The following is a 22258-nucleotide window of genomic DNA, read 5'->3' as shown; positions in this document are numbered from 1 at the left end:
TTGGAATATTTCTTTTTTTTAAATTTGTTTATTTTTGGCTGTGTTGGGTCTTCGTTGTTGCATGCGGGCTTTCTCTAGTTGTGTCCTAGGGCTTCTCATTGTGGTGGCTTCTCTTGTTGTGGAGCACGGGCTCCAGGAGTGCAGGCATCAGTAGTTGTGGTGCATGGGCTCAGTAGCTGTGGCTTGCGGGCCCTAGAGCGCAGGCTCAGTAGTTGTAGCGCCCGGGCCTAGCTGCTCTGCAGCATGTGGGATCTTCCCGGACCAGGGCTCAAACCCGTGTCCCTTGCATTGGCAGGTGGATTCTCAACCGCTGCACCACCAGGGAAGCCCTCTTCCAACACCTTTATACCCAATGTCCAGCATTAAATTCCCCTCTTCTTGAAATACCTAGAGTGGGTTATTTTCCTGGCAAGATACTGACCAACACATAACTTCCCCTTCAGTCTGAAAGAAACGAGTCGAATGCTGTCATTTACCAACACTCTCCAAAATGGCTGGTGAAGCAAACCCAAATGCTCTCAGCTGTTCTATCTCTGGTTTTCTCCTTGGAGCTGTCCCTGTCCGTGCCCCGACACCATACCCGCCTCCCACCTAAACTTCGAGAACCGTCACCTCTATTGCATCCTGACTGACCCACAGCACTGTATTTCACTCCCATGTGTACACCTCCCCGGTCTCTGCTCCCACAGCATCCAGCCTCCACCTTGGCACGCTTGTCCCCTCTCTTGACTGGGAGCCTCAGGAGGTTGATGGGCACTGTTTACCCTTGACTCCTTGCATGCTTGGCACTGAGCAGGTGCTTACAGAATGTTTCACAGCACCAAGTGGTGTCTGCCGCAGAAGTTGATGGGTTGAAGAGTTGCTCTGCCAAGCCCTGGTTCAGGAAGAACACAGGTGGGATCCTCTTCCCACACTATTTTTCCAGAAGTCAACTGATGAGTATGCAAGTGTGTGCAGAATAGGATCGGGGAAGCTGAGGCCTGGCCCAGGTGGAGGACCTGGGACATAGAGACCACAGGAAGATTGGCTTAGGTGTCAAATAGCTTTAATGAGCCTGAGCATCTTTCCCCCTACTTTGTCCCTCCCTCCCAACTCTCCGTGCCCCCTCCTTCAGTTCTGAACAGGTCCAGCCTGCCCAAGGCTCTGGGGCTCTTCAGCTAGAGGTGTTAATTCTGTCCCCTCAGCCGCTCTAGCCGCCTGCGAAGGTCCGGGGGCACCTTGGCCCCAGCTGCCAGCAGCTCTCGAAGTCTCTGTTTGGGAGTCTTCGTGAGGTGGAAATTGCAGGGCACAGGGCCCTCTTCAAAGGTGACCCGGCAGTTCCGAGTCGCTGCGTGGTAGCCCTCAGCACTGGCAGTCACCACATAGTCCCCTGGGGTCAGCAGGCGCCAATAATCCCCGCCCCATGCTGGGAGGAGTGAAAAGCAAGATCAGGGTCCAGTGGTCCTCAGCTTCTGACCCGGCTAAAGCCTCCCACACCTCCCCCCATCCCCTCCCCCACACACCCACCCGTTGTTACATCATGGTTAATCCCATCCACGGCAATGACAGCATCAGCAATCCCAATCTCCGTGTCTTTGTCCTTCACAACTCCGGCAATGCCCATACGCACCTGTGTGGGAAAAGGTTATCAAAACCCCTTTCCTTCTGTGTGAAAATGTGGCCTTCAGTTCACTTTCTGGCTCTGTTCCCCACAAATTTGATAGAGGTGGTGCGTCTACTCTGTTCCTACGTGACAATCCTCTGGTGAAAATATCTCCTGATTGACAAACTGCATCTGGATTGGGAGAACTATAAATGCCTGGCAGGAGGGCATATCTATGGGCTTTCCCGAGTTGAGTAACTCTTGTTATTGGTCTTATGTTTTAGAACTCTTGGAAACTATACTTTCGGAGTCATTCCAAGGTACATGAGTTCTGTGAAAAGTGAAGTGTCTATGCCAGGGCATTTCCTGCATTTGCAAAATCGGACTCTTTTCTGAGAACAGCTCTGGGTCAGCTCTATGGACAATTGCCTGGACTGCTGTCAGGTCTATTCCCACCCGTTAACAATGTCTTACACCACCCCGCTGGCAAACTGTGATTCCTGTCCTGTATCCCTCCAAGTCAATATGATGCTGAGTGAGTGTGACCCATGGCACCTGTGAGTCAGAATGCTCAGCCTGACCTTAGGCTCAGCTCCCTATTGGGAGCTGCATCAACATGGAGAAGAGACCAGTCAGGAGTGACTCGGGCAGGCTGGGCACAGAGGGGATTCAGGTCCGACCTGTTCCAGGTAGGTGAGAAGGGCATCTTTGTTGTTCTCCCACTCCTGGGGCAGCTCGTTCTCGTGAGGGAACTTGTCACAGGACAGCTCCACAGTGACCTCAAAGCAGTTGGTGTGTAGGTAGCTGAAGTCATTCATGCCTAGGGGTACCGCAGACACTGGAGCCTAAAGGGGCGGGATGGGAGCCCTGCCCTCCTGGTGCCCTCCTCTGGGAGACACTTCCTGGTGACACTTGACACCACTGGTTATGTGAGAGCAGACTGTATTATTGGGCAGAGTTATGGGGACGGAGCTAACCCCACCCTTGGGCACATACTTCCAGGAACTGTGTGCCAGTCAGCCCCGTTGATGATGTTGCCATACAAGGAGAAGTCCTGGTAGTGGCAGGGTCGGCGATCTGGGTCCTGCATTGCCCAGTTAGTGCCAGCATAGACAGTGCTGAGCCAGCGAAACACTGCCTCATCTGGGGTGGGCGTGAGTTCACGGGCAGCCCACGGAGTCCGAGTCATGTCGAAGGGGTAGGACACCACGAGCTCACCCCCGTGGAGGTTGGCACTTAGCACAAAAGGGATCCGCTCCATCCACTTGATCACTGCCCGCGTTTCAGGAGCCACCTGGACAAGGGCAGGTCAGGGGGGTGGGAGACAGAGACAAAGGCCCCTAGGGTGGCCCTCCACGACTGCCCCCAGAATACTCACAGTGGCATTGGGCAGGGTGTAGTAAGTAGGCAGTGGCAGGTGATGGTTGGGGACAGTGTCAGGCACCAGCCCATCATCCTCTGCTTCCCACAGTGGTGTGTTGAGGTCAGCAAAATTATGGTTAAGGTCAATGCCCTGATGGTTCCAGCGGCCCTCTGCCCAGCCCACCAGCTCCGAGCCCTGCAAGGGAAGAGGTTTGTTCAAGCCAAGCAGGCTCCGGGCACCACGACAGAAGGAGCAGGCTGGCCCTTGGGCCAAGTGGCCTACCCGGTGGAAGGCAGTCTCATAGCCGTCAGGGTTCATGGAGGGCAGCAGGTGAATGCGCGTCTCGGTGAGCAGCCGGGTCACCCGCGGGTCCCCTCTCAGGAACTCACGGCACAGGAACTGCATTAGGAGCAGGAGCAACTCCCGCCCCAGGGCCTCATTCCCATGCATGCCGGCCACGTAGCGCACCTCAGGCTCTCCTGGGAGCACACAGGTGCTTGCAACTGGCTCGTGCCCCTGTCCCTCCCCGCCGCTGTGCCCACCTCTCCCACCCCACCTGCCAGTACCCAGCTCATGCTCCCCAGGCTGGTCCGACATTTCCATCACATACAGCTTCAGGCCCTGGTGGCTCCTCCCGATGCTGTAGACGCGGGTGATGTTGGGGCATTGCTCGTTCACCTGCTTCATCAGCTGGGGGGCGGAGTGCACCTCCCATGGTGCAGGGCATGGGAGGATCAGACCCAGGGGTCAGACACATGTGGCCACGGAAGGACTTCAAAAGCTTGTGGTGGCCCATACAGATGGGGACACCACGGCACAGTACAGGAGTGGGCAGCAGCAGACCAGAAGGAAGGGTCAGAATAAGGGAGGTGCCATAACAACGGAAATTGGGGCAGTTTAGGGGTCAACAGGAGGGTGAGATGAGGGAGGACATGAGGGCAAACACAGCCAGTTATGCCCTGGTAGGCGGGGGACCTGAGATGGGCAGAAATTCCCTCCTGGGTCATAGGGGTTACCTTCCTCATGGCTTTATAATCATGATGCCGGAAGTCCAGTGTGTCGGAGGATCCCAGCACAGGGACCTCAGGGAATAGACCATTAGGATCTGGTAGAGGATGAGTTCCCAATAAAGGGGGAGTTCCCAGTGGAGGGTGCGCCCTGCCCATCCAACCCTTGTCTTAAAGCCCACCTGAGACTGGGCAGGCCAGGATCTCTGCCCGGAGGCAGGATGCACCTCCCTGGAGCCAGGTCTGGGGCAGCAGGCGAATGAAACGGGCCACCTGCGGCTCAGGCAGGAGGTTCAGCACTGGTGTCTCTGGGTCCGAATTGGCAGGAAATACCTGGGGGCATCAAGTCCTTTGTAAGGGTGGCTTGAACCCCAGCAGCCTGGCGGAGGGCCCAGGGAAGGAGCTCAGGCCGCTGAGCTCACTGAAAAATCCACCCCCGTAGGCTCAGCTGGAGACTTGCCCACTGTGTCAAACACAGACCGCTGCCCACAGCCTTTGCCAGCAGGCAGCCCTAGGTGGCCACGCTTTCCATTTTGGTCACAGCTCATTAGACCGATATGGCCATGTGACTCAGAAGCAGCCAATCCTGGAGCTGGCCAGGACCCTACACTGTAGCCTGGGGTAAAAAGGGGTCATTGAGATGGGGAAGCCAGAGCTATGAGGAGGTGAGAAGTGATGCAAGGACCAGGGGCCCATCACCAGAAAGGGTGTTCCAGCAGGAGGCTGTGGCATGGAGGAAGTATTTGGGGAGGATACAGGCATGATCCAAGGCTGTCTGCTGGGTGCCACCCATCCTGACAACAACCCCCTTTCTCCTGGGATGACCAAGTGGACACCTGTTCCTTGTCCTCAGAGGAGCCCCAGCCCAGCCCAGCACCCTACAGTGGGCCAGGAGCCCAACTCCCAGCATAGAGGGCCCCAGCCACCATGGGACCTCTCACCGCGTCCATCCCACTGCTGCGATTCTTACTCCCCCACCAGGCAAGACTGTCATTGCTGAACTGGACCTTGTATGATGTGACCCAGTCATACCTGGCAGGAAAGATGGGTAGAGATCATGGGTGGCTCCCAGGACTCCCACCCCAGTCCTCCTGAGTCTGCCCATGACTTCCCTGGTCTGGAGATATCCTGCCTCACCTCCAGATGGAGTTCCTGCCCTGTGTGATAATGCCTGAGAAGCGGGTGGGGTGCCTAGCATCCACCTGAAGCCATGGCTCGGCATCCTGCTGCTCGGCACACCAGGCCCCATCAAAAAGATCACCATCCTCCAGGCCTGACTGTGGGCACAGGACATAGTAATCAGAACCAGGTAGGCAGTATGGGGTAAGCCTTAATCAAAGGTGGGAGGGGCAAGTAAGTAGGTCCTAGGGGTTGCCTTGCTGACCTGGATGTTGAGCCGTCCTCGGTGTGGTCCAAGACCAAAGGACTGGCTGCTAGATGCATCGAGCTGGTTATCTGAAACTCGCAGGGACTCCAGGCCCAAAGGGGGACAGTCTGGGACAGGGAAAAAGCAGTAAAATGGGACCAGAGAAAGAGTGGTCAGGGCACGTAGGAAGCTGTGCCTAAGCTTGCCAGTGTGTTGGACAGGCTAGGGGCATGTCTATGCCCAGGAGACCAAGAGCTACATTAGTTTGTGCCCCAGAGACTGCAAGTCTGGGCAGGGCCCCTGGAACGGTGGTACCTGGTTCTTGCTTCTCAGGGAGGTCAAGAGTCCTTGCAGGGCTCGTGGTCACTGAAGCCCTGGCAGTCGCCGGGGGTCTGGGGGGAGTTAGCTTCTTTCGCTTCTTCATGATGATCTTTTTCTTCTTGATGACTCGAATCCGGACATGCTGTTCTGAGGTCCCTGGGGACCAAGGAGGCCGAGCACCAGGGAGGGAAAGGATGACACGAAACCCCAGATGGAGAGGTCTGCCAGCCCAAGAAAGCCTGCAAGTCCACAACAGGCCCCACCACACATATCCAAGAACCTTGGCATGGACTTAAAGGCCCGCAGGCTGACCCCCAACCTACCTCTCCATCCACTTCCTTGATTCCTTCTCCCCTCTGACGGCTTGGCCCTCACCAACAGAAAGCTACACTGCCACTAGGAACTATCTGCTTACTCCAAAGAGCTGAATTTGGTTCTTTAACTCCTTCTTTGCCCGGCTGTCCCCTTCCCTGTCATCCACCACCTTTGATTTTATTGCCTAATTCCCATTCTTCCTTTGCATCTCAGCCCAGATACACTTCAAGGAGCCTTCCTTAGCTCCAGACTCGGTCTCATGCCCCAAAGCCTCTGTACCACCTCCATCATTATGTCTGCCGTCTGAGCTGAGATGTCCTGTCCTCAAATCCATGTCTTCCCGGGTGCTCAGGCTTTCCAGAGCTGGACCCCTGCCCTGCCTGCCCTTCAGTACAAAGCATTCATTGCACAGGGCAGGTGCCACTAGTTCCCACCCAGCCTAGCTCCACAGATGCCCCTAGAGCATGCTGTACATTTTTGTGTTAGGTGCCCGGTGCCTTTGCACAGACTGTTTCCTTCTTGGCTGCCCTCCTCTTCAGCTCTTCCTAATTCAGAGATACCTTCAGGACCAGTTCCACTTGCCTCTCCCAAGAAGCCCTCCTAGGCTGCCAATCCCCTTGCTTTCCTCATCTCTTACTCCCGCATCTGAAAAGGTGGGAAGTCAGGCGGCCTTCCCCGTCCCTTCCCCAGGCAGCGCCGCGCTCCCCCTGGCAGAGCGCTCTTCTTCCCTTCCTCGGTTCTTTCCTTCCAGCGCCTGCCCTCAAGCTCTTCCTCACAGTCTTGCTCTGCCCCCTCCTTTGTCTGCACCTCTTTCTACCCTCCTCCTGGCTCTGGCCTCAGTTTCCTCATCTGTGAAAAGGGAAAGTCTGGGGCTGGAAGAGGCAGTATCCCACTGGCTCCTGTCCCAGGACTGTTGAGTTGGTTTGGCAGGGAACTGGGGCTGCTGACTCAGCAGCCATTGTACTGGGCAGGGAGTGTGTGTGCGTGGGGAAGGGTCGCCACACAGGCGCTGGGCACGGAGTGTGGCGTGTGTGGGGTGTGTGTGCGCGTGCTGGGGAGGGGTCGCCACACGGGAGGCGGAGGAGTGGGACAACCGGCCCGCGGAAGAAGCGGGCCGTGGGTCGGGAGCTCACCGTTCTTGTTCCCTGCGGACAGCTCTGCCTGGCTGCTACGCGGGGCCGGGGTCGAGACCGGGGCCTCGGTGGTCGCGGGCGACGCCAGGCCCAGCACCGAGGCGCCGGACGCCCCCAGATTCACCCCGACGGCAGGCGCGAAAGTGGCCAAGGCGAGCAGGAGGCCCCACATGGCGGGGTCCAAAGCGAGTACACGCGCTGGGCCCGCGATGGCCGGTGGGTTCGCCTCTTCCTGCTGGGGCTCGGGAGCCCCCCGCCCCTTCCTGCCGCCGCCGCACGCCCCCTGCGGCCTTCGACACGCCCACAGCCCGCTAGTTGGCCTCGGACCCAGGAGCCGAGGGGTGGGCAGCTGAGGGGAGAGGAAGGAAGGGGCGGGGAGGGGCCAGGGCTGCAGCCCAGGGTCTCCGCACCCGCCGACCTTCCCCCTCCCTCTCTGCCCCGCGCCCCAACCCCCCGCACCTAACTCACCCGCCTCTCTCGGAAAAGACCCCGCACCCTGGATTCCACGCGATCCTGTGCGCCCGTCCCACAGTGGGCACTTACTGTGTACCATGTCCCGTGCCAGGCGCTTTACCCGTGGCCTCTCAGACAAATCTCATCTTACAAACTGGTAAACTGAGGCTCAGGGCGGCTAATTGACTTAGCCTAGGTAGTGAAGCCGAGAACTCTGGGGAGGAAACTACAACCCGAGAGGGAAATCTATCCAGTCAGAATCCCCTGCCAGGACGGGTGGGACGGAAAGAAGGGTGAGAGGAAACTGAGGCGGCGGCTGGGGTACGGGGTGGGGGAGGGCTGGCTCTCCAGGAATCCTTCTGAAGGACACCCAAGGGGCCCAGCTAGAGGCGGTGCTTCCCACCCCCCCACCACGGCGCCCCGCCTCTCCTCTCTCTTCCTTTCCCCAGCCTCCCGTCCTTCGCTCACCCGGCTGCCACGTTCCGGGGTTACATAATCCGAGGAGAGGCGTCCGAGCCTATGCCCAGCGGGCTGGGGCAGGGGGTGGAGGGCGAGGCTGATGCATGTCCTGCCCTCCCCCGCCTCACTCTCCTCTGGGAGCCGGCAGCCCTGGGTCTGTGTCTTCGGGACCACCACCGACCCCGGGATTCCAGAGCGCAGGACCCTCCCCATCCCCCTCCGAGGTCCCCTTTGGCTCCCCCACGCCAGGGTCGCCTCCCCAGAAGGAAGGCATTCGTTCACTGTGCGCCTCTGGCCGGTGCTTTGCCCTTGCAAGGATCCCGCCAGGGAGACACTGCCATCCCCAAGTAAGAAGAGATGCCCAGAGGTGGCCGGGAATCCTCCGGAGTGCGCGGGACCCCTGAGCAAATGTTTTCTGCAAGGTCACTACCCATGTGAACAATTTGAATTACCCTAAATCAGCGTGTCAGCACCAATCTCGTCGGATCTCTCAAAAGAAGATCCTGGAACTGAGACCCACCCCCAGTAAGAACCATCTCATAGACTCGAGTCCCGGAGCTCCTCAAGGCATTTGGTCCACCCCATGCGCTCTGGGTAGAGAACCCCCGAAAGGGAGTAACTGGGACAGGGCCCCCGCGGGTCCTGCTCCCGCCTTAGAGCGCCCCGCCTGGACACCACTGCCGGGTCCCAGTCACCAGAGGAGGATCTAGAAAAATTCAAGGAAGGCGTGCCGAAGCGCAGGGTCCCCGAAGCGCCGGGCCGAGTCAGCGGCAGAAAGACGGTACTGCGGCCCCAGGCTTCGCAGAGGTGGGAGGCAGGGAGAGGCTCTGTGGAGCTAGAAGCGGGTCTGTACAAGTCCTGAGGACTGCTCCATCTCCCGCCAAAACCCAGTCTGCCCACTTCCCTGGCCCCACCCTCATCCAAGTTTCACAGAGTGGTGTGAGAGGGTCGGGGCAGAACCTGGCTAGGACAGGTCAGCCTCCTGAGGCTCCCACCTCCTCCAAGCCCTTCCCTACACCACAGCCAAATTGTCCTAGTGGGTTCACCTTCCAGGCTATTCCTGAAAATGTTCTTCCCCACCCACACCTTTCCCACCTCATCTCCCTGTGTTCTCCTCCTGGCTCATATCTCTCCAGCCACACAGGCATTCTAGCTGTTCCTCCAATGCACCAGCCTCATCCAGCCCCAGGGCCTTTGCACTGGTTCACCAAATTTGCATCCTATCACTCAGCTGGCCTTTCAATGTTACTTACTTCCCTGACCATTCTGAGAAAAGTAAACTACAGCCTCCACACGTACTATATCCTCTCACTCTTGTTGTGTTATTGATTCAAGGTACTCAACCCTCTCTGAATATATCTTGTGTTATTTATCATGTGTTCTTTGTCTGGGTTCCCACTCCCACCCAGCAGAAGGTAAGCAACCCCACAAAAGCCTTTTGCACCCAAATGTTCACAGCTGTACCTCAGGGCCTAGAACAGTGCTTGGTCTCTAGTCAGTGCTCAAAAAGTATGTGTATAATATGTTCAAGGTTAGAGGGGACCCAGCAGGGCTGGAGGGAAGCTGGCCTCCTCCACAGTGCCAGGTTTTACAGGAGAGGAGTTGGCCAGCAATGAACTGGGAGACCTGCCCCCAAAGAGACAGGTGGGATGGGGCATGCTGGCCATCTCCCACCAATCTCCCACCTTCTCACGCCCCTTCTAACTTGCTCATCCCTTCTGTTCTCCCTGCTCAGCTGCTGCCTTTAACCCTTGCTATTTGGTTGCCTAGAGCTGCAAAGGCATCAAGTCCGGAAGCAGGGTCTAGAGGTGGCGGCTTCCAGGGTGCAGGTACTTGCACAGCCAGATCTCTAGCCCTGGGAGCCAGGTGGAGGCTTTTTCGTGGCCTCCCGAGAGCAAGAATATGTTGCAAATCACAAATGAGCAAGACTGAGCTGGACTGGGTGGAGATACCTGCCCCAAAGGGATTTTGGCTTAAGGGATGGTCTGGGACCCTCCTGGCTGCTCCCCAGTGTGGTCAGGTGGCTGGAGGCAGAGACGATAGATGACTTTGGTGCCACACAGGCTTAATGTCACATCCCACTTCTGCTGTTCATTTTGTTTGCGTATCCTTGGACGGTAATTTTACCTCTCCGAGCCTCAGTTTTCTCACCTGTAAAATGGGAACAATAATATCTTCCTCTTTGGGTTGCTGTGAAGTGAGATAATATGTGGTTCCTGGAGGCCACTACCAGATGAATTAAAGGTAGGGAAACAGCTTAACACAGTCATCTTGCTCCCACATACGTAGTTGGAATAAAACATTATCAAGAGAAGAGAGGAGGCTATGTGTCTGGCTGTAAATTGAGAAGTAGGCAAATCTGCTGCCTCTCTGTGCCTCCTAATCTCCTGTCCTTGGTACTCGCTTCCCACTAAGTGCTCTCCCTATGATGCAGGTGAGCTTTGATGGGGACTCCTGTGGCACCTAGAGGCATCTCCCCACGTGCCCGTCTCCCCTCACCACTACCTCCCCCAGCTATCTCTCTTTTGTACATCAATGTCTTCTAGAGCCTTACTCCTCAAAGTGTGGCCGAGGACCAACAGCATCAGCATCCCCTGGGAGCTTGTTAGAAATGCAGAATCCCTGCCGAGACCTACTATATCAGAATCTGCATTTTAAAAAGGTCCCCAGAGGATTCAACCCCAGGAGATTCAGGTGGGCTGAGAAGCACTAGATGGAGGTTTAGAGCAACTCCATCTAAAATGCATGAGACTCACAGCTTTCTGAGTTTGACGGTGTTCGATGCTGTTACTGGAAATTTTATCTCAAGCTGTAAGAGGACATCCACGTAACATTAGGAAATTGGTATTTCATTAATCCTGGGAGGGTATATTCCTGATCTCCACCAAAGGACCCTATATTGATTTGCTTGTTTTAAACGAAATCATTTTAATCGAAATACTACAGAATATAATTTTTAAGGCCTTTTAAAAATATTTATTTATTTGTTTGTTTATTTATTTATTTATTTTGGCTGCACCAGGTCTTAGTTGAGGCACGCAGGATCTTCAGTTGCGGCACGCAAACTTCTTAGTTGCAGCATGCGGAGTCTTAGTTGTGGCATGCATGCAGGATCTAGTTCCCCAACCAGGGATCGAACCTGGGCCCCCTGCATTGGGAGTGTGGAGTCTTACTCACTGGACCACCAGGGAAGTCCATGCAGAATATAATTTTAAAGGTAAATCACATATAGGTCTGTAACACAAGATTCTTTTCTATGCTTCTCTATTCTCAAGTCAACCACTTTTAGTTCTGTTTGTTATCCCTTCTTGTATTTACCTTTATGCTTCTATTGCTATTTCTTGGATTTTTATGTTTAGATGTTATCTGTGGATTTCCTGCTATGGAATTAAGGATTTAGCTTTCCTACCACCCCTCCCCCCAACATACACCAAAATACACATACACGTTTCCTCCTGCCATCCTCCCAAAAGAACTAAATCACTGGAGTCAATATTCAGTGCTCATATTATGACCATGTAAAGATTATTGTTCAACTTTTTTTGTTCCCTGGAGTTAGCAATTACTTTGTTTTATCATTTGCTTGGTTTTCAAGGCACTAGTTGCTAATTCAATCCCAAAGGTTCCAACAGAACTAAACATTTTGCATATGTCTAAAAACAGCAGATAGGGACTTCCCTGGTGGCGCAGTGGTTAAGAATCCACCTGCCAATGCAGGGGACGTGGGTTCGAGCCCTGGTCTAGGAGGATCCCACATGCTGCAGAGTAGCTGAGCCCGCGTGCCACAACTACTGAAGCCCGCGTGCCTAGAGCCCGTGCTCTGCAACAGGAGAAGCCACTGCAATGAGAAGCCCTCATACAGCAACGAAGACCCAATGTAGCCAAAAATAAATAAATTAAAAAACAAACAAACAGGGCTTCCCTGGTGGCGCAGTGGTTGAGAGTCCGCCTGCCAATGCAGGGGACACGGGTTCCTGCCCCGGTCAGGGAAGATCCCACATGCCGCGGAGCGGCTGGGCCCGTGAGCCATGGCCGCTGAGCCTGCGCGTCCGGAGCCTGTGCTCCGCAACGGGAGAGGCCACAACAATGAGAGGCCCGTGTACCGCAAACAAACAAACAAACAAACAAAAACAGCATATAATCAGTTTCATTTTCTTCTGGAGACATCCCTCCTGGAGCATCTATCTTTTGATTCCAGGCTGGGTTGCTTGCTTTCTTTACCTGGAAACATAGCTGACGTCCCAGGTCTTTCTCATCACCACTCTCCTGTGTTTAGCCTCACTTCTTTCTTAGTTTAGTTCCTTATTTTTCTGAAGCACATGCTCCAGTAGCTTCCTAAGAAAGAGTGTATGCAAGGTCAAGTTTTTGAAACCTTGTTTGGCTTAAAATGTCTTTATTCTATCCTCATACTTGATAATCGTTTAGACAGATATGTTACTAGGTTGTAAATCATTTTCTCTCAGAATTTTGTGGGCATTGCTTTATTGCTCTGGGAAGACTCAGAAAAAGGCAATCAATGAATGGTCCCAAGGGCTGGTGGCATTGGCTCTATGGCTGTTGAGCTCATCACCACCAAAGATGTCAAGGTCACCAGGCTTGAATCTTTGAACAGAATCCCCTGGAGGCAGATATGCAGCCGGACCCTTGTTCTGTCTCCTCCTCTCCTAGGGCCTGTATGGTCACTGTCCCCCTACCCCTACCTCCATCAGTTTTCCTTCGAAGTATGATATGTGAACAAGGATTAAGTTCTCTCAGTTATGACCCATTTCCACTCTTGCCTCTCAAGTCACTAAACTGAACCTCTGTAGCCATTTACAGATTATTAGTGGAGATAGGTTTCTTTTCCAGGTGACCAATCCCTTCATACATGTTCATTTTCCTTAATTTCATTCTTGGAGGGTAACCTTTACCTCCAATTTTGGGGTTACTATTTGTAGCCCTCTTACAGTCACATTCTCTGTGCCATTTCTGGAATGCCAGTATCCAGAACACCTCCCACAAACAAAAATGCTTCAAACAGCTAAACAGCCCCTTCCTGCCCCACCCCCATTTAGTAGGTCATGTGGGAGCCCTGCCCCAGAAAGCCTCTGGTTGCTTCCTGGCAGAGTCTATCTCTGCATTCCAGGACTGCAGTTCTGAAAAATCCCCCACAAGAGCCCACAGGCCTCACCCGACTTTCAGGGGAGAGAGCTGGGGACAGACAGATTGAGTGACTTGTCCCTGGACACCCAGCCCCGGGAACCCGTGAGACAAAGCAGCCCTTCCTCCCATGGTAAGCTGCCCAGGTGGTGATGGGGTTATAATGCCTTCCTGGCAACTCAAATCCCCACCGGAGGGCCCTAGGGCCGAGAATTAGCAAAGACAAGAGGATTAGTCTTAGCTCTCAAAAGTCAGACCTCCCTTTGGCTAAACTCTGCCTAAGCCACCCGCTACTTATGAGGCCAGAGCCAGCATTAGCTTGCTCCTTACCCCAGGTCCCCACCTGGCAGTAGGTCACAATGCTCCAGTCGCCCAACCCACTAGAATGGCTGACTGAAGTGGGAAGGGGTGAGGAGGGTTTGGTGGGTGGGTGTGTGGGGAGGGGGAGATTTCTAAGGAGCCCAGCTCCCCACTGCCTGAGCTCACCCTTGAGTGTCTGCCAGGGCCCCACCCCCTCCCATGGTCCTCCCCCCCATACTCCTTCCCGGCCCTGGTCCTTCCTGTAACCTCCACCTCCCTCCATGACCCGCCTCTGCTTACCCAGGCCCGAAGCCCTTGCTTATCCTGTCCCAGTCCCTTCCAGGGGCGTGGGTGCTGGGGAGGGATCGGGTAGCCCAGTGGGTCCATGTGTGTCTCCCTGGGGCCCTAGCCAGGCCCAGGTCCTGGACAGTGTCCTAGGGCTAGGGGCACTGGGGCTGACAATTCGGGCAGTCTTCCACAGCTGGCCCAGCCTCGCCGCTGCTGCTACTGGTCAGCTTCCTGGCCTTTGACCTGCTCCACTGGTATGTAGACAGCAGCCTGGCAGGTTGGGCAAGTGAGCAAGGGGTCAACCTCCCAAAGCCCAGCTGCCACCCTTTCTCTCCACAGGCCTGCAGGTCCCACCTGGCCACAGCACACACATCTCACAGGGGGCCAGAGTCAGGGGGCCAGCGAGGGTCCAGGTCAGCAGGAGGCTCCACTCCTGCCCACGGTGGCAGTCACAGGACGACTCAGCCTCCAGGAGGCTCTGCTGCTGCTGCTCGTGGGCCTGGGGCTACTCCTGGGAGCCCGCGGCATGCCCTTGCCCCTGCTTGCCCTGGCTTTCTGCCTCCATCCTTGGGCCTGAATGCCCTCTGGAAATACACTGACCATGCTGCCTCCTCAGGCCTCTTTTCCTCCACCCTGGTCTGGGAAGGTGGGAGGATACTCCTTTATCCCCCAGCCTGCACCTACCTTGGGGGACCTCTGAGGTCTCCCCACAATGTGGACAGTAGATACTTAGGTCTGAGTCCGAGGGCATCAGTAAAAAGTGAGATAAGGGACAGGGAGCCCAGTGCAGGGAATGGGAGCCACCTCAGAACCTCTAGGTTAGGGGTCGCTATTCTGGCCTCCACTGTGGTTCTAGAGAAGGAGGGTCCAGAGAGAAAGAACTACAAGAGAGTGGAGTGTGACTGGATATCGGCCAGCAGGGAAGGGAGGGATCCAGAGAGGTCTTTCCACAAGAAAACATGAGAAGCTACACCTGTGGGCTCACCAGGCTCCCCTGCCAGCCCGGAGGGTCCATGAAAGAGGCTCAGGTAAGCCTCACATCCTGCAGTGTTTCCTCTCTTGGCTGGACCACCCCCCCACACAGCCCAGGTCACAATGGGGCTCCTTTGGGACGGGTGGGGGCAGTGAGAGTGGGGGCTCAACTCTGGCTGGGCGCTGCAGGAAGCAACATGACCTAGGTGGCTCTGCCCAGAGGTAAGACCCATGCCCCAGCTCAAAGCCCCACCACACCCATGCTGGTACCCTCCTGACCCCTGCGCTCTCACCCACCCTGAGGTGCCAGGCATCTCCAGGGCTGCTCCTGCAGCTGGCGTGGCCCTCTCCCCAGGGGCACCAGCGGTGATGCAGCAGCCGCGAGCGGAGACACATGCCATCGGGGCTGGCGAGGGGCCACAGCGTGCGGTGCCCTGGTCGGCCTGGGTCACGCGGGAGGGCTGGGTGCGCTGGTGCGTGTGCCATGTGCCCCCGAGCTGGACCCAGTGGTGGACCACATCAGGCTGGCGACAACCGCTGCAGCATGTGCTGTGGGGTCTAGAGGGGATCCTCTACCTGCTGCTGGTGCTGATGCTGTGCCACACGCTCTTCACCACTGGCTCCCACCTGCTGAGCTCCTTGTGGCCCGTGGCAGCTGCAGCGTGGCTCCATCTGCTGCCGGCTGTCCTGCTGCTGGTGCTCAGTGCCCTCCCTACCCTGCTTTTCATGGCCTCCTTCCTGCTGCTTTTCTCCATACTGCTGAGCCTCGTGGGCCTCCTCACCTCCATGTCTCACCCGAGCCATGCTCAGGACTTGGACCAATAGAAGGGCAACCCCATCCTGCTGCTTGTGTCTGTTGAGCCCTGGCCTAGGGCCTGAAGCCCAGGGGAGAGGGAGGGCAGTTGGGACCAGGGCCTTCCTGCCTCAGCAGGCCCCAGACCTTCAGTCCCTAGTTGGGACTGGTCAGGGCATGCATGATGTTGTTGGAACTGGCAGAGTAGACTGGCCTGACCTCTGGGCACCTCCCTCAAGCTGATGCTGCAGGTACTTGGGGTGGGGGGGCAGGGACTTTGAGAAGAGACGTTAGGGCAGAAGGCTTAGCCAGGGGCAGAGCTTGACCAAGCCATCAAGAGCTCCCACATGCATGTGGTGACACCACTGGGGCCCCCTTAGCAGCTGGCAGCATCTTTTTCTTGCAGCTGCTCAACTGCCTCAGCTTCAGACTCATAGAGAACTACTTGGGTACCTCTGTATTTGCCATTCCCCCCACCAACCTCCTCTTTCCACTTCCCCAGGCTCTAGAAAGCGCCCACTGACAGAAACTTAGCTGGGAGAGGGCTAGCCAGAAGCCTCATGGGACCTCAGCCAACTCACCTTCCGGACCTGTCTGCCCAAGCATTCCCCACTCCCTAGACTTCCTACCTCCTGCCTCAGTCCACATCCCCACCTCTGGGAAATGGGCCAACCAGTGTAGTGAGGTTCCCAGAGAGCACTTACTCTTTAAGACTCCTGAGGTCTGCTACGGAAAAACAAACAAGAAGTCCCATTTCACCCACCTATGCAATGTGTGGCCTTGGCCAATTAGTTTTTTGAGCCTTGGTATTAAGTGGGTCCTGTCATGGAGCTGTTGTGAGTCAAAAGCAATAATATCTATGTGTAAAGTACTTTGAAAAGACCAGAAAACTGTACGATACTGTATTGAACTCTAAAGAGCAGAAAGCTTCTCTAGGCCTTCAGAGTAATGTTCTGTCATGGATACAACTGGGGCCCTACCATGGTAAACAGAGGATGGACGAATGGAAACAAAATGTAAAAGGTTGTATGCCATGAAATCTCAAAATATGCAGGTGTTGAACTCTTCTGATTGTGAAATGCTTGGGGCTGGGGCTTGGTGCCAGAAGATGTCTTGCACAGCTATGTGAGTGGGGAAAGCATGGCCCATGGGTTTCTAAAACCAACCCAACAAGCTGCTTACAGCACCAGGAGGGCCTTGGAAGGTGGCATCCCTTGATGCCCAGGATGCTGGCTGTTCACACATCAGCTAACCCTCCAAATAAAACAGTGAGTGATCAGTTACTACAGGCAAGACATTTGATAGAGAAGACCCACCACCTGACCCCCACCCCACTCCAGACCTCCACCTAATCCCTGACCCTCCCCAATCTAGTCTTGACCCCAGTATATACATAACCCTAAAATCCCTGCTCCTAAATCCCTCAACCAAAAGGCCCCTCTCCTGCCAGCTAAATACTCAAGCCCTGGGGACCAGCCCCTAGAACCCAGGTTCATTTTTTGCTAAAACCCACTCGCTGCGGAGTTTCATAACTCTGCATGCCACTGGTCAACATCAGCACCTGAAACCCCAGACACAGTCCTCCTTTTTTCCTTTCAGTTCTCCCTGAAATATGACCTGGTAGCAAGGGCAAGGCAGGACATGGAGGCGGCATAGCTTCATGGTTAGCACGGGCTCTGGTGTATTAGCTGAAGCTGGGTTTGAATCCCAGCATTGTCACTTTCTAGCTCCATGGCTTTGGTAAAAATTGCTAAGCCTTCTCGAACTTCATTTTCCTCTTGGTTAAAACAAAGGCAAGAACACCTGTTCTTGGGGCCCCTGTGGGGCACTTGGTATGTGAGGCAAAGTTTCTGGACTGACTCCTCACACCACAAACTGTAGCTATGCTGTTACCATCCCATTTTAGAGATGAGAAGTCAGGCACAGGATAGCTACTTGCCAATGGCAAGGCCAGGTTGTTTGAGTCCTAGTCCAGCCTAACAGGCTACTAAAGGGAAAGCAATGGAGGAAATATAACCTAACTGAAGACCCCAGGGCTTCTCAGTGCCTGTTCTTTAAGCTCCTGTCAGAGATGAAGCCAGGATGCCAATCTTGGGCCCATGATTGACTTGGCCATGCATTGCTAGCCAGGGACATCACTCCGGAGCCTTGGGGCCACTCTGATTGAGAGAGGAGGTTTTGGCCCAGACCAGACACACTAGGGGGCAGGATTTTGGCAGGAGCAAGGAGAAGGCCTTTTCCCCTTCCCCACATAAATATATATCTTCTACCCTCCTGCGTTGCTGGTGTGGGGTAGGGTGGCACAGCCAGACTGGAGAGCAGATGGGCAATACTTATCAAACTAGATCAACACATACCCTGTGACCCAGCAACCCAAAATGAATTCTCACAGAGGCCCATAATGGCCTTGCTCCTCAAAGTGTGGTCCTAGGGTTAGCAGTATAGGCATCACCTGTAAACTGGCTACAAATGTAGAGTCTCAGGCCTCGCCCCAGGCGTGATGAATCAGAACCTGCATTTTAACAAGACTCCCAAGGGATACCTTTGCACACTGTGAGAAGTGCTGCAGGTGAGGGGATATGTTGAGGGGATACGTCTGAGAATGATGATTGCACTCACCTGTGGCAGGAGTTGGAAAATGTGAAATATGGTGGATGAGCACTGTGGAGAGGAGGCAGCAGTTAGAAAGGGTGGAAGCTATATGGATTGATCTTGAAATCCTAGCGTTGAGTGAAAAGAAGCTGAATGAGAAATAATGCAATTTTTTTCACACAAACTTAAAATGCATGCCAACAAAACCAGACACTTTTTTCTTCTTCTTCTTATTTTTTTTTCTGATAAGAACAAAAAATAGAATGGAATGGCTAACTCTAGAGCCACCCAAATGGGATGGAGTATACAGATAAAAGGAAATAAAGTGAGGGACCTTGCAGAGAGGAAAGAAAAACATAACTCCTGAAATTACTTTAAATGTAGACAAAGTCATCCATTTAGACTTAAAACGCTTAATAATGCAAGCCTGGGGAGAATGAACTTGCTGGAATGAAGTTCTAAGCCCCTCCGTTTGGGCCAAGAAGGGAAAGCTGTCCCACTGGCCTCAGTGACCTGGGAGGTTGGGTGAGTTTTCTTTGCCGGCCCTACCCCATCCAACACCGCAGCGGGCTCAGATGGGGTGGGGTTCCAGTAACACTTGTGGCCTGGCCAGAAAAATAATCAGATCAGGGGGAGCATAAAGAACCGGAGTGGAGGAGGTGTCAGCCGCGAGGGGCCTTGCATGTGAGAAAGCAGAGAGAGGATCCACAGCGGCATACACGCACCCTGGGGGGCGCCTAGGAGCAGGAGTGCCCGGTAGGACTTTCCTCTTTCCCAAGGACCGGGGAGCAATGAGTAGGAGCGGCCAGGATGCGAGAGGGTCAGAGAGGGCAGTGTCAAGGGGGATCATAAGGCTGGGGGCTCCACTTGAGCTAGAGTTGTCAGTGGCCACCCTAGAGGGAAGAAGAGGGGTCCCTGGAAGCAGGCGGTGCGGCGCCCAGGGAACCGCTCAGGACTAGCTACGGGAAGCCGGGAGGGGGCGCTCTCACCCAGACGCTTCTGTGCCGGGGAAAGGGGGCGGCTCCGCCCTCGCTAGCGGGTGAGGGGAGCAGCTCTACTCGCCGAGAGTCCGTGGCCACAGAGGAGGAGGGGGCCGACTGGGTCCTTTGGGGAGGAGGAGGAGGAGAAGACCTGCGCTGCGCGGGGAGGTTGCTCAGGTGCGCGGGAGAGGGGTCAGGGCGACGGCTGGAGAGCGCCGAGCTCGCGCGTTGACCGTGGAGGCACAGCTGGGTGGGCATGGGCCTGACGTTGGGAAGGAAATGGGCACCCACACAGGGAAAGTGCTAGCCACCCCCGTAAATCAACACCTCCCCCCACCTCCACCCCACCCCCGGAATCGCAGCCCCTTGACTCGGTGCATGACTTGCTCCCCTGGCGGAGACCTCCAGCTCTGGCTACGAAGAGTCGGGCTTGGCTGGGTGTGGGAAGGAAACGAGTAGGTGGAGAGGTATCTCCCGGGCCGGGCCGGCAGTGGCGGAGAAGGTAGATCCTGGGGCTAGGAAGGAGCATCTCCGGCCCACTGGCGGCTTCATTGACTCCTCAAAATCTCCTTAACCCAAAACTCTAGCCCGAGTTCCCCAGCCTGAAACCCAGAGGCATCGAGGGCAGAGCTCATGAGAATCCTGGAGAAGGAAGGGCCCAATCTAGACGGCTTCACTGTCTCCGACTGCTGTCCCAACCCTAGTCTATTATTCCATTCTTCCGGGGGTAAAGACCTGTCTTTTGTGAGGTTCTATCAGGATCTGGATGCAACCAACTTTGGACAAGTTATTTTCTGCTGAGCAAACATTTCTATTACCTTTCAAATATTTTCCATCTTCAAAATAAAAGAACTTAGGAGCTGTAGCTTTTATCATATTTTCTGGCCTGTGTCTTCAAATGTCTAAAACCAAAAAAATTTTTAAATTGATATGTGATACTGTATACTTGCAAAATATTTGTAACATATATGAAAGTTGTGAAGCCCTCTAAACCCAAGGATACCACATCCATCTAAAAGCCAGATGTTATGAGGATAGGTCCTCTTCCTTTGTGTTCATCTTCTGACTATACAAGCTGGAATTCCCAGACAATGGTATATGGAATTGCTGTTCACAGGTAACTTTGACTTGATCCTGATTTTAAAAGAACTGCTTTTAAGTTTCCACCATTAAGAATTACTGTGGAGTTTTGATAGTTAATCTTTATCCAGTCAAGGAAATTCCTTTCTACTCCTAGTTTGCTAGCAGTTTTGATCATGAGTGGATGTCGAATGTTAAAAAAAATTTTTTTTCTTCATCTACTACAAGGACTACTTATTCTGCTTTATTCTGTTTATATGGTGAATCAAATTTTTAGGTGTCTTTTAATGTTAAACCACTCCTGGATATTCTTTTTTTTCTTTGGTCAAACTGCACGACTTGTGGGATCTCAGTTCCTGACCAGGGATTGAACCAGGCCATGGCAGTGAATCCTAACCAGTAGGCCACCAGGGAACTCCACTGGTTCCCTTTTAATTGACATATAATTCATACATTTTACATATGAATAAAATGCACAAATATCGAGGGTATGGCTCAATTAAAAAAAATTTTTTTTTTTGCCCTCACTGCACAGCATGCAGGCCGACCTGGGATCGAACCCATACCCCCCGCATTGGAAGGGCAGAGTCTTAATCACTGGACTGCCAGGGAGGTCTCTGGCTCAATAAACTTTTACACATTTGTGTGTCTTTGTGTGTATCCATGTAACTACCAGCCAGATAGAACTTTTCCATCATCCCAGGTAGTTCCATAATGCCCTTTCCCAATCAATACCTCCCCCAAAAGGTAACCACAATTCTGATTTCTATCGTCATAGATTAGCCTATTCTTGAAATCATGCAGAATAAAATCATATAAAATGTACTCTAGTTTCTGGCTTCTTTCAACATTACATCTGTGAGATTTATCCGTGTCGTTGCATCTGTCAGCATTTTGTTCTCCTTTATTACTGTCCCATTGTATGGGACGAATATTTACCCACTGTTTTTTTTTTTAATGTATTTATTTTTGGCTGCATTGGGTCCTCGTTGCTGCACGCAGGCTTTCTCTAGTTGCGGCAAGCAGGGTCTACTCTTCATTGCAGTGTGCAGGCTTCTCATTGCGGTGGCTTCCCCCGCTGTGGAGCACAGGCTCAAGGCACGCGGGCTTCACCAGCTGTGGCACGCGGGCTCAGCAGTTGTGGCTCACAGGCCCCAGAGCGCAGGCTCAGCAGCTGTGGCGCATGGGCCTAGTTGCTCCACGGCATGTGGGATCCTCCCAGACCAGGGCTCGAACCCGTGTCCCCTGCATTGGCAGGCGGATTCCTAACCACTGTGCCAACAGGGAAGCCCCCACTCTCCTGTTGATGGACATTTGGCTTGTTTCCAAGTTTTGGCTACTATGAAAAGAACTTCTATGAATATTCTTGCACAGGTCTTTTCGTAGATCTGTCTAGATGTACTCATTTCTCTTGAAGTGAAATTGCTGAATCACAGAGTACATAAATGTTCAACTTTAGTAAATGCTGCCCAAGAATTTCCAAACTGATTTGTACCGAGCAGTGGTTCCAGTGAGTTTTTCAGCCTATCCACCTAATTCATTGTTTGGAGTTTCTGCTCTTTCCTGGTCATCAGATATGGTATTTACATTTCTGTTTCTCATTTTTACTTTTGCTTGGGTGATTTCTGAGAGGAGGAGGGTTCTAATCAGTCTCCCACATGGGCTCGGGAGCTTTTTGTTTAGTTCCAACCACTTAATGAGTGTCTACCATGTGCCAAGAAATTGTGCAAGGTATGTGTCTTGTATCTCCAGGAGCAGATGAATGTTGAACATACACACGAATGTGTGAGACTGGTTTAGGTGAGATCTAGCCAGATTCCAAACTGCATATAAAATATTGACAATTTCAACTCAGCCCTTGATATTTCCCAATCCCAAAGAGCTGCTGACAACAGAGAACCCCTCCAGGGTCTTTGTTAAGTACACGTGTGTTCTGGTGAGGGTGTAAACAAGTGTGTGAGACAGTAGGAAGGATGCATTCAATGATTTCTAAACAGTGTGGGTTAAAAGGTCCAAGGTCGCAGAGAGCCCAGAGGCAGCCTCCCCAACTTTTAAGATCATGGCTGGGAGACCTACTCCCTTACACAAAAAGATGCTACTCTGTTCTTCCATGCC

At 53.7% G+C, this 22258-nt stretch overlaps 3 protein-coding genes across 5 annotated transcripts; 2 read left to right on the top strand and 1 right to left on the bottom strand.

The window, feature by feature from the left end:
- Positions 1–1098: 1098 nt before the first annotated feature.
- On the bottom strand, positions 1099–7259 carry CPXM1 (carboxypeptidase X, M14 family member 1; the record flags this gene model as incomplete). Of its 3 annotated transcripts, none has more annotated exons than XM_079719725.1 (14): positions 1099–1405; positions 1507–1609; positions 2263–2402; positions 2579–2876; positions 2961–3140; positions 3228–3424; positions 3512–3635; positions 3962–4050; positions 4135–4285; positions 4894–4984; positions 5090–5229; positions 5337–5446; positions 5634–5795; positions 7049–7259. In XM_079719725.1, the coding sequence occupies 14 exons, from the start codon at positions 7257–7259 to the stop codon at positions 1167–1169; spliced, it is 2235 nt and encodes a 744-aa protein (XP_079575851.1). In that variant the 3' UTR covers positions 1099–1166. The 3 variants fall into 3 exon arrangements, with proteins under 3 accessions (XP_079575851.1, XP_079575852.1, XP_079575853.1); XM_079719726.1 differs by having other exon boundaries at positions 7088–7259; XM_079719727.1 differs by having other exon boundaries at positions 2801–2876; positions 7088–7259.
- A 6460-nt stretch (positions 7260–13719) lies between these two features.
- On the top strand, positions 13720–14303 carry LOC307063414 (uncharacterized protein C20orf141; the record flags this gene model as incomplete). Its single annotated transcript, XM_079719550.1, is given in 3 exon segments — positions 13720–13913; positions 13915–13980; positions 14066–14303. Coding segments are annotated over 3 exon segments (498 nt in total).
- Positions 14304–15046: 743 nt separating this feature from the next.
- Positions 15047–15523, top strand: TMEM239 (transmembrane protein 239; the record flags this gene model as incomplete). Its single annotated transcript, XM_079718601.1, has 1 exon — positions 15047–15523. The coding sequence occupies exon 1, from the start codon at positions 15068–15070 to the stop codon at positions 15521–15523; it is 456 nt and encodes a 151-aa protein (XP_079574727.1). The 5' UTR covers positions 15047–15067.
- Between the last annotated feature and the right edge of the window lie 6735 nt (positions 15524–22258).

Source organism: Hyperoodon ampullatus (assembly GCF_949752795.1).
Source record: "Hyperoodon ampullatus genome assembly, chromosome: 14".
In the NCBI taxonomy this organism is placed as follows: domain Eukaryota; kingdom Metazoa; phylum Chordata; class Mammalia; order Artiodactyla; family Ziphiidae; genus Hyperoodon; species Hyperoodon ampullatus.
Note: the sequence above shows the minus strand (reverse complement) of the source record. Positions and strands in the feature narration are given on the sequence as shown.